This window comes from Numenius arquata, unplaced genomic scaffold, assembly GCF_964106895.1.
Source record: "Numenius arquata unplaced genomic scaffold, bNumArq3.hap1.1 HAP1_SCAFFOLD_857, whole genome shotgun sequence".
NCBI classification, from domain to species: domain Eukaryota; kingdom Metazoa; phylum Chordata; class Aves; order Charadriiformes; family Scolopacidae; genus Numenius; species Numenius arquata.
In genome coordinates this window covers 1-15,324 of record NW_027414535.1, presented here as the reverse complement: position 1 = coordinate 15,324, position 15,324 = coordinate 1, and the positions used below count along the sequence as shown (strand labels likewise).

Genomic DNA, 15,324 nt, shown 5'->3' with positions numbered 1-15,324 from the left:
TGCCAATGGCAGCAGAAAGGTCTGGGGACACTTGGCACATTGGCCAAAGTGTTCCTGCTGCTGCCCCAAGTGTCACCAGCCCCAGCCCTGGCAGCTGGAGAGCAGTGTTTCACGCCAGCAGGGCAGTGGAAGGTAGAGGTGCCTCCTCTGAGAGGAGGCTGCCACACTTTGGAGCAGGCGTGCTCTGGTGAGGTCAGGCTGGGAGCCTTTGCTGTCTTCTGGCCTTCACATGCTCCTCCTGCTCACGGACAGCCCCAGCACTGGGGAGAATCTCTCCTCCACAGGGATTTCCAGACACGGAGGTTGTTCCTCCCTCCTGGTGAGAGCACGCACTGGGGCTCTGTTGACAGAGAAGCCAGTGGTGAGCGCTCCTGGTGGGATGCAGCTCCCTGGGCCGAGGCTCGTGCTTGTCTCTCGGCCCCCAGGTCTGATCCCTGCCTTCCCTCCACCCAAGCTGTGCCTCCAGCCCTTGGGAAATGGGGGTACCAAGGGAGGGTTTTACCACAGCCGGGAAGGTCCCGTCAACACGTCAGGGAGGTTTTCTTCCTGGCTCTTGCAGTTACAGGTTTCCAACCGACCCAGCCAAGAAGTTTTCCAAGGACGCGTGGCCAAGGGAGGCGCAGGGCTGAGCTCTGATTGCTGTGTCTGTCCTCAGGCAGGCACCAGGAGCTTTCAGGTGAGGAATGGGACTGTTCCAGGCTGAAGGGAGCAGTCAGGATCCAAACCCTGGTTTCTTGAAGGCAATCAGCTGAGAACGTGCGCTTGGAGCCGTCGTGGTGGATCACCCCTCGGTTTCACTGCTGTCCTCTAGTCCCACTCTTTCAGTGCTTTTGGTGAGGTACAAAAATTAGAGGGCTTGGAGGGGCACATCGTCCTCACCCCCATTCCCACCTCCCCCCCAGCCCCAGGTGGACAGACAGACTCTCTGGGGCTGCGTTGTTGGATTCAACGCGTGTCAGATCTCCAGCGTGAGGCGGGCTGTGGACAGCCAATGGCTGCAGGTGCCTGGGGCTTGACCAGTGTCACCTGGAAGGGGAAAAGGGCAAAAAGGGACCACGGGAACTTGTTCCCAAGTCTGTCGATTTGTCATTTCTCCCTGTACATTGCTGTAGGTGAGCCTTGGAGCACTCAGCTCGCAATACTTCCTCCTCTCCTCCCCCTCTTCCTCCGCCTTCACGGTGTTGGAAGGTACCATCATTTAGATTGATATTTCTAATATTTTAAGGGGATTCACTTAAGTTCAATAAGTATATACCGACTTTAATTAATAAATGACAACAGGCAGCATGTTTTGGACACGGGCAGTGACAGGCCCTGGGGTGAAAGCACACCAGCAGTGACAGTCCCAGGGGTGACAGGACACCGGCAGTGACAGGCCCTGGGGGTAACAGGAGGGACACCAGCAAGGTGGATGTCTCCTACTTGCCCTTCGACGGGCAGCAGTGCCTCCTCACCTTCAGGTCACCAGACCTACAGTGGAACCAGATCGACCTCCACAAGCGGCTGGACAGCGGGGAGCTGACGGACTCCATGGAGAAGCCAGGGAGCGCTGGAGGCCGGTGGGAACTGGCTCAGCCAAACCTGGGGAGAAGGGACAGGGGCTGCGGGCTGCTCCTCTTTCCTCCTCCTCCTCCTCCCTCACCTCTGAAGCCCCCCAGGATCCCCCATCCTGCAGAGAGTGTGGGCTTCCCCCCACTGCTGCCCATGATTGCCAGGGGAACGTCCCAGCCCCTCCTGAGCCCCTTGCATCTGCCCAAACTGGCCGGGGAGAGGGCAGGGGGCTGCCGGGTGCCACCAAGGGGGGCTCTGCCTGCCCCACGATGTCACCCAGGGGCCTCTGACTGCCCCATGATGTCACCAAGGGGGTTGTGCCTCCCTGCCACCCTATAAAAGGGGGCACAGGCCCCGTGGGAGCAGGCAATGGGCACTGGGCACCGCAGTCTGGCATTTCTCAGCTTCTGCCACCCCAGCAGTCTTGGGGATCCCGTCACTGGGGACCCAGGAGGACACTGGGGATCTGCATTGCGGTCCCGTGCTGGTGACTCGGAGCGTCGCGGTCACACCGGAGCCGGTGCTTGGAGTGCTCTGACGTACCCCTGGGGCTCACCCAGCCCCACTCCTGACTCTTGTGGTGGGGACTCGGCGGGGTCTCTAACACACTGAAGATGAAGCGGCTCTGGGTAGGTGACTGCTGCACCCACCGCTCTGCCCCGCGGTGTGGGGTGCTGTGGGGGCTTTGGGGGCTGCAGTGTGGGGCCGGGAGCTGTGCCCATCTCACCCAGCTCCTGGGGGTCTTTGCAGAGATGCTGTAAGAAGTCTAAGAGAGAAACAAGGGAGGCGAGCACACAGTGGGAGGAGCAGAGTGGTGAGTGACCCTGGCACCGAGTGCCCTGCAAATGGCTGACACCCCAGGGAGCCCTGAGCCGGGGCTGTGCCAGGGGCTGCCAGCCACTCACTCCGTCTCCTCCCTCCACAGCCTCTCAGTTGGCAGAAGGATCAGGGCTCAGGTGGTCACTTGAGAAGCGGTGAGTGAGGGGGAGACCCCCAGCTCCTGCCCCAGACCCTCACCCCGTGCCCTGCCCCCGCCTGCGCTGGGCAGCCCTGCCCGCCGGCCAAGGAGGGGGTGCTGCCCGCGGGTCCCGCCGCAGGGGCCAGGGTGCAGCGGGGTCTCTTCTCTCTCCTCTGCAGGGCCAGTGTGGAGGCGTCGAGGAGGAATCGCCTGTCCCCACAGGGCTCTGTGTTGGCCCTCCCATCAATTTATCATTCAAGTTACGATGGCCCCCCGCACACTGCACTGCCTCCCTGCCCTCCCTCCCAACAATTTATCATTTAAACATGGATGGGTCTATGTACCCAATGTCTCTCCCAGACTCTGACAGCTCCCTGCCATCTTTATCCCATTTCAGCATCGATGGCCCTCTTTGCTTCCCAGCCCAGATGGACTCCCAGCCCCCCCAGGACAACAGAGATAGCCTCTGTCCCCTCTGTGCTCTGGCCAATGAGGAGCGCCAGAAAAACCCAGGGGTTCCCATCTCCTCTTCCGAGAGCTCCCTCAACTCCTTCTCAGAGCTCCAGCCCAGGGCGGCAGCGGAGCCCACGGGACGGGAGCGTGGCCGGGGGGGCCCGGGACTGAGCAGGGTACTATGGTGCCTGCAGCAGGTCTGCGCCCGGCTGTGGGGCTGCCTGACAGACTGATGGAGGCACCACTGCCGGAGCCCCAGTTCTGCCAGCCCTGCAAGTGGTGGCAGCTCTGGGCCCAAAGAGAAACACTTCCCATAAGACTCAGTGGCCAAGGGGTGTGGGTCCAGGAACCGCCCTGGGTGACCCTCATCTGAAATGTTAAAGAAATAAAGGTTTTTGTCTGTCACTGTTGCTGTGGTTCATCCTCCCATCCCCCGGCCATGGGTGCCACCCCATCAGTGCCCAACCCCAGCCAGATGGGCTGGAACCACTGGCACGCACCAGACCGGGGGGTGGTGGTGGCTGGTAGCCCAGTGGGTGCGCTGGGGCCTGGGGAGCCAAAAAAACTAATAGAAAAATCAAAAAAACCCAAAATTACCTGATCTGGGAGGTTATTTTGGGCTGTTTGGCACCAAAACAAGAAAAAATAAAGACTGAAAAATAAGGGAAATAACTGAAAATGAAAAAGTTAGGCAATTAAAAACCCGCAAAAGTTAAAATTTTCTGTCCTAGGCAGCTCAAGACGTCTGTTCCATCCAAGTCCCTCAGCCACTGGGGAAAGGAAGAGGATTTCATGCGGCCAGGGCATTAGGATTAAAAGGAGGCTGCATCCTCCGGCCATTAGAGAGACCCCCCAGGGCGATGCCCCAAGGGACGCTCCCTTTATTCCAATCAGGTCTTTGCAGGACTCCTCTGTCTCCTTTGTGAACACCCACTTCTGGTTACAGCATTTTTTGCACAGGGGGATGTCCCGGAGGCCACTGCAGGGTATCCCTGAGGCCACCTCTCCTCCTCAGGGGTGACACCGGCTCAAACATTCCTCTCGGGTTTGGAAATTGTTCTTGTTCCCGCGGCAGCCCCCGTAGATGAATTCCTGGCAGGTCCCATTGGCCGGGGAATAGAACCAGCGGGGGAAGGCCGCCCAGCACGGCCCCGTCACCCAGGGGGCAGCACAGTGCTCTGGGGGGTGACAAGAGGGGTGACAGTGAGCATGGACACACACACACACACACACACACACACACACACAGAGCCCAGAGATGCCCAAGTTTGGGGGGGCAGAGGGTCGGGGCTTTTACCCATGAAGGAGGTGTCAACATGGTTGGAGCGGTGCTGGGGCTGTGACAGAGCGGGGGAAAAGAAAAGGAGGGGGAAAAGAAAAGGAGGGGGAAAAGAAAAGGAGGGGGAAAAGAAAAGGAGGGGGAAAAGAAAAGGAGGGGGAAAAGAAAAGGAGGGGGAAAAGAAAAGGAGGGGGAAAAGAAAAGGAGGGGGAAAAGAAAAGGAGGGGGAAAAGAAAAGGAGGGGGAAAAGAAAAGGAGGGGGAAAAGAAAAGGAGGGGGAAAAGAAAAGGAGGGGGAAAAGAAAAGGAGGGGGAAAAGAAAAGGAGGGGGAAAAGAAAAGGAGGGGGAAAAGAAAAGGAGGGGGAAAAGAAAAGGAGGGGGAAAAGAAAAGGAGGGGGAAAAGAAAAGGAGGGGGAAAAGAAAAGGAGGGGGAAAAGAAAAGGAGGGGGAAAAGAAAAGGAGGGGGAAAAGAAAAGGAGGGGGAAAAGAAAAGGAGGGGGAAAAGAAAAGGAGGGGGAAAAGAAAAGGAGGGGGAAAAGAAAAGGAGGGGGAAAAGAAAAGGAGGGGGAAAAGAAAAGGAGGGGGAAAAGAAAAGGAGGGGGAAAAGAAAAGGAGGGGGAAAAGAAAAGGAGGGGGAAAAGAAAAGGAGGGGGAAAAGAAAAGGAGGGGGAAAAGAAAAGGAGGGGGAAAAGAAAAGGAGGGGGAAAAGAAAAGGAGGGGGAAAAGAAAAGGAGGGGGAAAAGAAAAGGAGGGGGAAAAGAAAAGGAGGGGGAAAAGAAAAGGAGGGGGAAAAGAAAAGGAGGGGGAAAAGAAAAGGAGGGGGAAAAGAAAAGGAGGGGGAAAAGAAAAGGAGGGGGAAAAGAAAAGGAGGGGGAAAAGAAAAGGAGGGGGAAAAGAAAAGGAGGGGGAAAAGAAAAGGAGGGGGAAAAGAAAAGGAGGGGGAAAAGAAAAGGAGGGGGAAAAGAAAAGGAGGGGGAAAAGAAAAGGAGGGGGAAAAGAAAAGGAGGGGGAAAAGAAAAGGAGGGGGAAAAGAAAAGGAGGGGGAAAAAAAGGAGGGGGAAAAAAAGGAGGGGGAAAAAAAGGAGGGGGAAAAAAAGGAGGGGGAAAAAAAGGAGGGGGAAAAAAAGGAGGGGGAAAAAAGGAGGGGGAAAAAAAGGAGGGGGAAAAAAAGGAGGGGGAAAAAAAGGAGGGGGAAAAAAAGGAGGGGGAAAAAAAGGAGGGGGAAAAAAAGGAGGGGGAAAAAAAGGAGGGGGAAAAAAAGGAGGGGGAAAAAAAGGAGGGGGAAAAAAAGGAGGGGGAAAAAAAGGAGGGGGAAAAAAAGGAGGGGGAAAAAAAGGAGGGGGAAAAAAAGGAGGGGGAAAAAAAGGAGGGGGAAAAAAAGGAGGGGGAAAAAAAGGAGGGGGAAAAAAAGGAGGGGGAAAAAAAGGAGGGGGAAAAAAAGGAGGGGGAAAAAAAGGAGGGGGAAAAAAAGGAGGGGGAAAAAAAGGAGGGGGAAAAAAAGGAGGGGGAAAAAAAGGAGGGGGAAAAAAAGGAGGGGGAAAAAAAGGAGGGGGAAAAAAAGGAGGGGGAAAAAAAGGAGGGGGAAAAGGAGAAAATGAGCCATTTTGGGGGGGTCAGGTGTCAAAACGATCAAAAAAGCCCAAAATAACCCAATCTGGGGGGTGGTTTGGAGGGGTCAGGCATCAAAACAATCAAAAAAACCCAAAATGACCCAGTTGGGGGGTTGTTTTGGGGTATTTGATGCCTAAACAATAACGTGACCCAACCTGGGGGTTTGTATTGGGTTTTTTGCCACCAAAGCCATAAAACGACCCAATTTTGGGAGTTATTTTTGGGTTTTTTACCAAAATAGCTGTAAAAGCCCCTGATTTGGTGGGTTGTGGTGTGCTCACTGCACACGTCACGACATTCCCTCTCGCTGGGAAAGCTGTTGCTGTTGCCGTCTCAGCCGCCCTAGGTGAAGCTCTGGCAGACACCAGCGCTGCCATTGAACCACCAATGCGGCACCGAGGCCCAGCACCAGCCCACGACCAGCAGCAACAAGCACCGCTCAGTGGGCAACTGCCACAGGCTGGTCACCCCAGGCAAAAAATGGCATTTCCTGGCCTGAAAACTGGATTTCCTGGCCCCGAACCTGTATTTACCCACCCAAAAATTGGATGTACCAGCCCCAAAATGGGACTTACTGGCTGCAAAATCACATTTACCTGCCAAAAATGGCATTTACTGGCCCAAAAATGTGATTTATAAGCCCAAACCCCACATTTACTGGCCGTTTCTTGGGCCAGTAAATCCCATTTTTTGGCAGGTAAATGTGATTTTGCAGCTAGTAAGTCCCATTTTGGGGCTGGGAAATGTGGTTTTTGGGCCGTGAAATGCTGTTTTTCACCCAGGGTGACCGGTCTGCGGCAGTTGTCACAGAGCTGTGCTTGTTGCTGCTGGCCGTGGGCCGGTACCGGGCCTCAGTGCCCGCAGCTCCCCCCCCATCCGGTTCGCCGCCATCGCTTGGGATGCGGCGCCGGAGGCGGAGGGGCAGTGGGGGGGGAGGGGCGTGGGAGGGCCTTGAGGGATGGGGGAGGGGCTGTGCTGGGGAAGGGGGAGGGAGAGCGGGGAGCGCCCCTCGGCCCCCCCGGGTGACCTATAGAGCCCACAGCTCCCCTATAGCACCCACAGCTCCTCTAACCCTATAGACCCTTATAGCCCCCTATAGTATGCCTAACCCTATAGCCCTGCGGAATAATTCCTAAAATATAATTTTTATTAAAAATATATAGCATTGTTCATGCATTAAGGAAAGAGATAAAATGGAAACGTTTCCAGGGTGGAACACAGCGGCAGCTGGTATGCGAGGAATCCGCTACATCTATGACTCCCTGAACAATATTGCTTGCAAAAGCAACACGGAGGATGGAGTGGAGTGAAGATTCCACGGCCAAGCTCTGTGATTACACAGCAGATATGGGAACAAGGTGATCCTATGGAACTGATAAGCCGCATACTTGCTACCCTGAGCCAACAGTCTGTCAAATTTTGATGAAATGCTGTCCTTTGTGCAAACTTTGCTCATTATAATGTCATTATAATACCAAAACACACCTCCAGCCCGAAGGCTGCCCGCTTCCAAGGTGCGACCACTCCTCCTTGAGTCTGCGCCCTGAATTTTTCGTAAACTCTACCTTTAAATGTGAGGCGAGAGAATTTTACACCAATCATAATAAAGGTATTTATGACTAGAGTCACTCAAACTCCACCTTGAAGGTAAAAAATAATATAAAAATAGCCCGAGAAAGGGGGGATGCTGGGGAAGACACCATCGTAAACAAGTCAGGGAGGACCCCATCACGGACTGCCTCTGACTCCCGGGACCAGTCGAGGGGCTGAGCCTTTCTTCCCCCCCGTAGGGACGCCTTTGGGTGAGACTTAAGACTATACCGAGTGCTTCCTCGGGGAACTTGGAAATCTCTCTAGAAGGTTACCTTTTTACATTTATAGCCAGGCTGTATTGTTTGGAACTTTGGCGCGCGCTTTGTACCATTAACAATATTTTTACTTGCACGTGCTTTGCAGACAGTGTATTTATCACCAGCAAACTATAAGAACCTTTATATCTGTTGCTTAAATAAACTGCACTACTTAAGTAGCTAGCCATTTCGGTTTCTCATTGAACACGACCAAACACTGGAGAGTGGCCGTGCTAGTTCATGAGCATGACTAGACTGAAGGTGCGTCCACTATTAGTGTATCCAGAATCATGATAGTTTAATATATTAAACATGACTGGACTGATAGCGGTGAATTGGGCATCACTCAGGATTTAAACCCAGCCGCCCCGAGCCTCCCACCTCGGTGAGGAGTCTTAGAACACAAGGGGGTTTATTTTCTGCCAAAACTATTTTGCCTCTTGACGCAACAAGCCCCCCATAGCACCCACAGCTCCCCTAACCCTGTAGCCCCTATACCCTCCTCTAACACCGGGGGCATGGCGCAGCACCTTTTCCCACGCTGCATGCAAATGAAGGGGCGGGGCTTAACCTCAGCACCCCGGGGGCAGGGCAGAGCTTGTTTGGGTTGTCCCTTATCCCCCCCCCGCCAACACACCAAATTTTCCTGCGGGAGGAGGGAAATATGGAGACCCTCCCACCCCAGGGCATGTCCCAGATCCAGGGTGGGTTTCTCCGCAGAGATTTGGGGTGCTTGGGGAGGGAGAGGGCCCACACACACAGCCCCCTCCCAACCCTACCGGGACCTGGAAACCCCATTTTGTTGTGCCCCATACCCCCCACCCCCAAAAGGGGCCTTATCTAGGGGATCCCAGCCCCATCAAAGAGCTCCACCCCCCCTCAGACCTCTCCTCTGGCCCTTTTGGGGTGCCAGCCCCTCCAAAGAATTCCGAGCCCCCCCAGAGCGTGGGTCACATTTCCCTTTATTCAGGGAAAAAACCAACCAGCCTCAAACATACAAAAAGGAAAAAACCCCGCCCCAAACTGATCAATTAAACCTTAAATGTGGTTGATTCCATGCGACAATCATAAACACACACACCCCAAAAAGCAAGGGGATGGGGTCCCCCAAAATCACTGGGACCCTAACCCCAAATTCACTGGGGACCCCCCGCAAAATCACTGAAAACTCCTAAAAAAAAGCACTGGGGGCCCACCCTCAAAACAATCTTTGGAAGCCCCCCCTAAAAAAATCACTGAACCCCCTCAAAAAATTACTGGAAACACCCTGTCCACCCCCCCCCCAAAAAAAAAATCATTGGGACCCCCCCAAAAAGCACCAGAAACCCCTCAAAATCCCTGGGACCACCCCCAAAAATCCCTCGGATGATCCCCCCCCAAAATTCCTGAGACCTCCCCCCCCAAAATCAGTGGGACTCCCCCCACCCCTCAAAATATTACTGGGACACCCCCCACAAAGGCACTGGAAATCCCTCAAAATCCCTGCTCCCCCCCTTAAAAAAAATCCCTGGGCCCCCATCCCAAAAAATCCCTGGGAGAGGCTCCCACCCCCTCTGAATACCGCTGGGAAGAGCTCGGAAAGGGGGAGACCCCTCCAAAAATGGGAAGAGAGAGGGAGGGGGGGCCTTTAATCCCCCCCCCCCAGCGATTTCCCCCCTTCTAATAATTCCTTCCCCCTCCCAGTTATTCCCCCCCCTCCTTTTTTCCTACAAAAGAATTAAAAGAAGCCCCGCCACAGGAATTCAAGTAACTATAAAGAAGCCACCAGGTGCCCAAAATGTACCAGAAAAATCATTTGGGAAGGAGGGAGGGGGTGTCTCCCGCTGGGAGGGGTCCCCAGAAAAGGGGGTGCCCCCTCCCCCCTCAGAGGGTATCTGCATTGCTCATGAGATACTCCTTGTCATCACGGTGGCTGCAGGGCTCCACAACCTTTGGCAACTCCAGTTTGTCCCAGCAGCTCTTGAGGGCAGCCTTCATCATGTAACCCACCAAAATGAGGGCCGGCACGGCCAGGATGAGCCACAGGATCCACCCTGCGGGGGGAGGGACACCCCAAAGGGTCAGAGGTGCCATCAGGGTGGCAATGATGTCCCCAAAGTGGGGGGAGGAGGGCAGTGCGGGTGGCACTTACCTTTCAAGGAGAGGCAAATGCTGAGGAAATCAGCGCCGGTGCTGCCGGTGTCACCTAAAAGGAGGGAAAAGGGCGTGAAACGGGGACAGGGATGTCACCAAGGCCACTGCGGGGTGCCCCCGAGGCCACCTCACCTCCTCGGGGGTGACACCGGCTCAAACATTCCTCTCGGGTTTGGAAGTTGTTCTTGTTCCCGCGGCAGCCCCCGTAGATGAATTCCTGGCAGGTCCCGTTGGCCGGGGAATAGAACCAGCGGGGGAAGGCCGCCCGGCACGGCCCCGTCACCCGGGGGGCGGCACAGTGCTCTGGGGGGTGACAAGGTGGGGGGACAGTGAGCGTGGACACCCCCCCCGGAGATGCTCGAGTTTGGGGGGGGCAGAGGGTCGGGGCTTTTACCCGTGAAGGAGGTGTCGACGTGGTTGGAGCGGTGCTGGGGCTGTGACAGAGCTGGGGAAAAGGAGGGAAAAAGCAGAAAATGAGCCAATTTGGGGGGTGGTTTGGGGGGGTCAGGTGTCAAAACGATCAAAAACCCCAAAATGACCCAATTTGTGGAGTGGTTTCGGGTATTTGATGCCAAAACAATAAAATGACCCAACCTGGGGGGTTGTATTGGGGTTTTTGCCACCAAAGCCATAAAATACCCCAATGTGGGGGGTCATTTGGTGGTTTTTGCCACTAAAGCCATAAAATGACCCAATTTGGGGGGTTATTTTTGGGTTTTTACCAAAATAACTGTAAAAGCCCCCGATTTGGTGGGTTGTGGTGTGCTCACCGCACACGTCGCGACATTCCCTCTCGCTGGGAAAGCTGTTGCTGTTGCCATTGCAGCCACCGTAGACGAAGCTCTGGCAGATGCCAGCGCTGCCATTGAACCACCAATGCGGCACCGAGGCCCGGCATCGGCCCACGGCCAGCAGCAACAAGCACAGCTCTGTGGCCAACCACCACAGGCAGTCAACCCGGGTAAAAACAGCATTTCGCGGCCCAAACCCCACATTTCCCAGCCTAAAAATGGGAATTACTGCTGAAAACCCACATTTACCTGCCAAAAAATGGGATTTACCAGCCCAAAAATGGGAATTACTAGCCTAGAAATGCAATTTATTGGCCTGAAAACTGGCATTTCCCCACCTAAAATAGACTTACTGGCAGAAAAATGGCATTTCCTGGCCTAAAAATGGGACTCACAGGCCCAAAAATGGACATTTCCCCACTAAAAAATAGGGTTTACCACCCAAAAATGGGATTTACTGGCCCAAAACCCAAATAATAATAAACCAAAGAGCCAGAAACTTCCCAGTTTTAGGCAAAATTGAGCTTAAATCCCAAAATTTGGGCTTTCCTGACCTCCCCCTCGGCACAATGGGGGGGCCCTGAGAGCCACGTGATGAAATAAGATTTTTTAAAAAACACCTAAAAAAGCCAAATTTGGGGCTCCGAAGAGAAAATTGAGACACACACCCCCCTGAGACCCCCCAGGTGCCTTCAGAGCCTTGCCTCAATGCTGGGACCCCCCCCCCCAAAGGTTCAGGCTGCCCCCAAACCCACAGTACCCCCCAGGAACCTTCAGAGCCCCCCCATCCCAAAGCAAGGACCCCCCAAAACCCTCCCAGGGACCCCCCCCCCAGAAGGTCAGGATCCCCCCACACAGTGTCGCTCCAGCAGCCCCACCACAAGGACACCCTATAGCCCCTTCGGGAGCCCCCTGGAAGGTCAGGACCCCCTCAGGGCCCTTATAGAGCCCCCTTCCCCCAAACTCCCAGCCCCCCCGCAGAGCCCCCCAAAACCCACAATCTGCCTCCCAGGAGCCTTCAGAGCCCCACCTCAAGGCAAGGGCCCTCCCAAACCGTCCCAGCCTCCCCCCCAAAGGTCAGGACACCCTGAGGGCCCCCCCCAAGGAACCCTCAGAGCTCCCCATCAAGGTGAGGACTCTCCCCAGTGACCCCTTCAAACCCACAGTCTCCCCCCCAGAGAACCCTCAGAGTCGCCCAAAGTGGGGACCCCCCTGAAACCCACCCAAGGACCCCCCAACACACCCCCAAAGGTCAGGACTCCCTCAGGGCCCTTACAGAGCCCCCCCAAACCCACAGTCTGACTCCCAGGAATCTTCAGAGCCCCCTCTCAATGCTGTTACACCCCCCCTCCCGCCCCCCAGGGACCTGCCCAAAAGTCAGGGCCCCCCAAACCCACAGGCTCCCCGTCAGAGTCCCCCATCAAAGTGGAGACTCCCCAAAAGCCACCCAAGTACCCCTCAACACCCCTCCAAGGTCCTCCCCCGTAGGTCAGGATCCCCTCAGAGAGCCCCCCCAAACTCACAGTCCACCCCCCAGGAACCCTCAGAGCCCCCCCTCAGTGTTGTGACCACCCCAGGGACCCACCCGGCAGATCAGGAGCCTCTTAGGCCCCTCGGAGGCCACGACCCCCAACTTCCTCCCCTCAGGATCCACCTCCCGGGCCCGCCCGCCCCCCGGTCCTCCTCAGGTCGCGGCCTCCCCCCAGAGGGCCCCCACACCCCGCGCCCACACCCCCCTTAGCCCCCCCGGGGCCCGGTATTGGCCGTTACCGGGCAGGGCGGACCCGTCGGGGCCGGGCCGGGCCTGGCTGGGGGCGGTGGGCAGCGAGAGCAGCAGGAGCAGCAGCGGGAGGAACCGCCCGGCCGCCATAGCGGCCGCAGAGTCACACAGGTACGCCCCGCCCCGCCTGCGTCACACAGGTGCGCCCGGCCGCGCCCTGCCAGGCCCCGCCCCGCCGACAGGCTCCGCCCCCCGTCCCGCCAGCCCCCGCCCCTCCGGTAGGCCCCGCCCCGCCGCCAGGCCCCGCCCCGACATTAAGATCCGCCCCGTCTCCAGGCTCCGCCCCCGCCCAAAAGGCTCCGCCCCTATCCCGGGCTTTGCCCCCCCCACCCCAGGCGCTGTGGCTAAACTCCGCCCCCTCATTTGCATGCGGCGCGGGAAAAGGCGCCGCGCCACGCCCCCGGTGTTAGAGGAGGGTGTAGGGACTATAGGGTTAGGGGAGCTGTGGGTGCTATGGGGGGGCTATCGGGTCAAGCATGCTATAGGGGGCTATAGGGGGCTATAAGGGGCTATAGGGTTAGGGGGAGCTGTGGGCGCTATAGGGGCTATAGGGTCTATAGGGTTAGAGGAGCTGTGGGCGCTATAGGGCACTATAGGGTCTATAGGGCTAGGAGAGCTGTGGGCGCTATAGGGGCTATAGGGGAGCTGTGGGCTCTATAGGTCACCCGGGGGGCCCGAGGGGCGCTCCCTGCTCTCCCTCCCCCTTCCCCAGCACAGCCCCTCCCCCGCCCCTCAAGGCCCTCCCACGCCCCTCCCCCCCCGCCCCCTATAGCCACCGGCTCCCGCCGCCCCCCCCCTCCGGCGCCGCATCCCGAGCGATGGCGGCGAACCGGCTAGGGGGGCGGCGGGGGGGGGGAGCCGCGGGCCGCCCCCGGTCCCCCGCCCGCAGCCCCGGGCTCCAGCGGCGACCGGCCCGGGCCACCGTCAAGTACAACCGGCGGGAGCTGCAGCGGCGGCTGGACACCGAGCAGTGGATCGACCGGCGGCTGGAGGAGCTCTACCGGGGGCGGGTGGGCACCGGCACCGGGACGGGGATGGGAACCGGGAAAGGGAACGGGGATGGGAACGGGAACAGGGAACGGGACGGGAAACGGATGTGAAAGGGACCGGGGATGGGAAGGGGGACGGGAAAGGGACTGGCACCGGGAAAGGAACTGGGGACGGGATGGGAGAAGAACAGGGGATGGGAACGGGACCGGGAATCGGGGACGGGACCGGGGATGGGACCGAGGATGGCCGCGGGAACCGGGGACAGGGAACGGGGAATCGGGACGGGACCGGCACCGGGACGGGAAAGGGATGAGAATGGCACCGGGAACAGGGGACGGGGACCGGGACTGGAAAGAGACCGGGAACAAGGAAACGGAGACGGGACCGGGAACCAGGGCCCGAGACCGGGGAACGGGAACTGGGGGCATGGACAGCACCGGGAACGGGAAAGGGAAAAGGACCGGGACCGGCACTCGGACTGGGACTGGGGATGAAGATGAGACCGGAAACCGGGGACGGGGACAACGGGAAAAGGACCGGGAACGGGACAGGGATCGGGACCGTAGGGCGCTCGTCCCGGTCGGAGAGCGCCCGCGATGCTCGGGAACGGGACCGGGGACCGGGACCGGGAGCGGTTGGGAATGACCCAGGGGTGGCACCGGGACCGGCACCGGGATGGAGAGCCGGTGACGGGACGGGAAAGGGATGTGAAAGGGATCGGGGATGGGAACGGGACCGGCACCGGGATGGAGACCGGGACCGGCTGGAGAGTTCCCGGGTCCGGGACCGCATGACGCCGGTCGCGGGTGGAGTTCCCACGCGGGATGCTCGGTTCCGGGACATCCCCGGGGGCCCGGGTGCGACCCCCCCACCCGGTGCTGGGCCCGGTCCCCCGTGGGAGCCACACAGAGGGACCCGGGGGGGGGTGGAGGTGGCGGACAGATGGGAAGTGACAGATGTCCCGTTATCCCGCTGTCCTCGGGGGGAAGGAGGGGGACACGAGTGTTGGGGACACACGGAGGGGTGGGGGACACGACACCCGGTGGGGTGGGGAAACGTTGGTGAGTTGGGGACACGCCGGGTATATAGGGAGGGTTGGGGACACGCGGGACGTGGGGGAGGGGTGGGTGAGGACACATCCAAAGGGGGGGGGGGGGGGGGGGGGGTGCGTGGAAGCTCGGGGAAGGGTTGGGGACACTCAGTGCACACGGAGAGCTCGGGGACAGGCGTTGGGGGGGGGACATGGGACACACGGGGTGCCGGATGGCCTTGGGGACACCCACGGGTGTCCGTGTTCCCCCCCCCCCCGCGGTGGCAGGAGGGGGAGATGCCAGACGAGGTGAACATCGACGACCTCCTGGAGCTGGAGACGGACGAGGAACGAGCCCAAAAGCTGCAGGTGGCTTTTTATTTAGGGGGACACCCCACACGTGTTTTGGTGGGACACATGCATGACACCCCCCCTCACAACCCCCCTCTCTTCCCAGGGCATCCTGAAGTCATGCACCACCAACACCGAGGTATGCACCCATTGGGGGGGCTGTCCCCAAGGGGGGGGCACGCGTGGGGTGGTGACACGAGTGGGGGGGGCATGCTGTCACCAACCCTCCCCCCCCCCCCGCATCCTCCCGGCTCCGGCTGCTCCAACCGGCCTTTAAAAGGCAAAAATATTCGTCTCCGGCTTCCCCCCGGGGGGGGCCTTTTCCTCCCCGCTTATCTCCAGCAGCAGCTTGGGGAGGGGGGTTAACTATTGGGGGGGGGCTTTAATTAACCCTTCCCCCCTTAATTAGCCCTCCTTAATTTAATCCCCCCCCCTCCCCCCCCCCAGCAGGATTTCATCCGGGAGCTCCTGGCCCAGCTCAAGGGGCTGCCGAAGCAGCAAGTCCTCCAGCACCCCAGCCCGGAGGAGGCCCCCCCGCCGTGACCCC

General features: G+C 58.3%; 2 protein-coding genes across 2 annotated transcripts; one reads left to right on the top strand and one right to left on the bottom strand.

Moving 5' to 3' along the window:
* Window positions 1-3,973: 3,973 nt before the first annotated feature.
* LOC141478060 (carboxypeptidase inhibitor SmCI-like) lies at window positions 3,974-12,496 on the bottom strand. The gene is made up of 7 exons (XM_074167197.1): window positions 12,397-12,496; window positions 10,606-10,764; window positions 10,230-10,280; window positions 9,968-10,138; window positions 9,834-9,887; window positions 9,586-9,735; window positions 3,974-4,140 (listed from the first exon to the last, which is right to left on the bottom strand). The coding sequence occupies exons 1-7, from the start codon at window positions 12,494-12,496 to the stop codon at window positions 3,974-3,976; spliced, it is 852 nt and encodes a 283-aa protein (XP_074023298.1).
* Window positions 12,497-13,224: 728 nt separating this feature from the next.
* Window positions 13,225-15,320, top strand: PPP1R14A (protein phosphatase 1 regulatory inhibitor subunit 14A). Its single transcript, XM_074167198.1, has 4 exons — window positions 13,225-13,416; window positions 14,715-14,795; window positions 14,884-14,916; window positions 15,228-15,320. Exons 1-4 carry the CDS (start codon window positions 13,225-13,227, stop codon window positions 15,318-15,320), a joined length of 399 nt encoding a protein of 132 aa, XP_074023299.1.
* The last annotated feature ends 4 nt before the right edge of the window (window positions 15,321-15,324 follow it).

Bases quoted from the DNA above. Each gene is read 5' to 3' on its own strand.
- PPP1R14A (XM_074167198.1), top strand. From the start codon at position 13,225: ATGGCGGCGAACCGGCTAGGGGGGCGGCGGGGGGGGGGAGCCGCGGGC. The intron at 13,417-14,714 runs GTGGGCACCGGC...CCGCGGTGGCAG, and splicing joins AGGAGCTCTACCGGGGGCGG to GAGGGGGAGATGCCAGACGA. The intron at 14,917-15,227 runs GTATGCACCCAT...CCCCCCCAGCAG, and splicing joins CATGCACCACCAACACCGAG to GATTTCATCCGGGAGCTCCT.
- LOC141478060 (XM_074167197.1), bottom strand. From the start codon at position 12,496: ATGGCGGCCGGGCGGTTCCTCCCGCTGCTGCTCCTGCTGCTCTCGCTG. The intron at 9,736-9,833 runs GTAAGTGCCACC...CTCCCCCCGCAG, and splicing joins CATTTGCCTCTCCTTGAAAG to GGTGGATCCTGTGGCTCATC. The intron at 4,141-9,585 runs GCAATGCAGATA...GTCACCCCCCAG, and splicing joins TGACAAGGAGTATCTCATGA to AGCACTGTGCTGCCCCCTGG.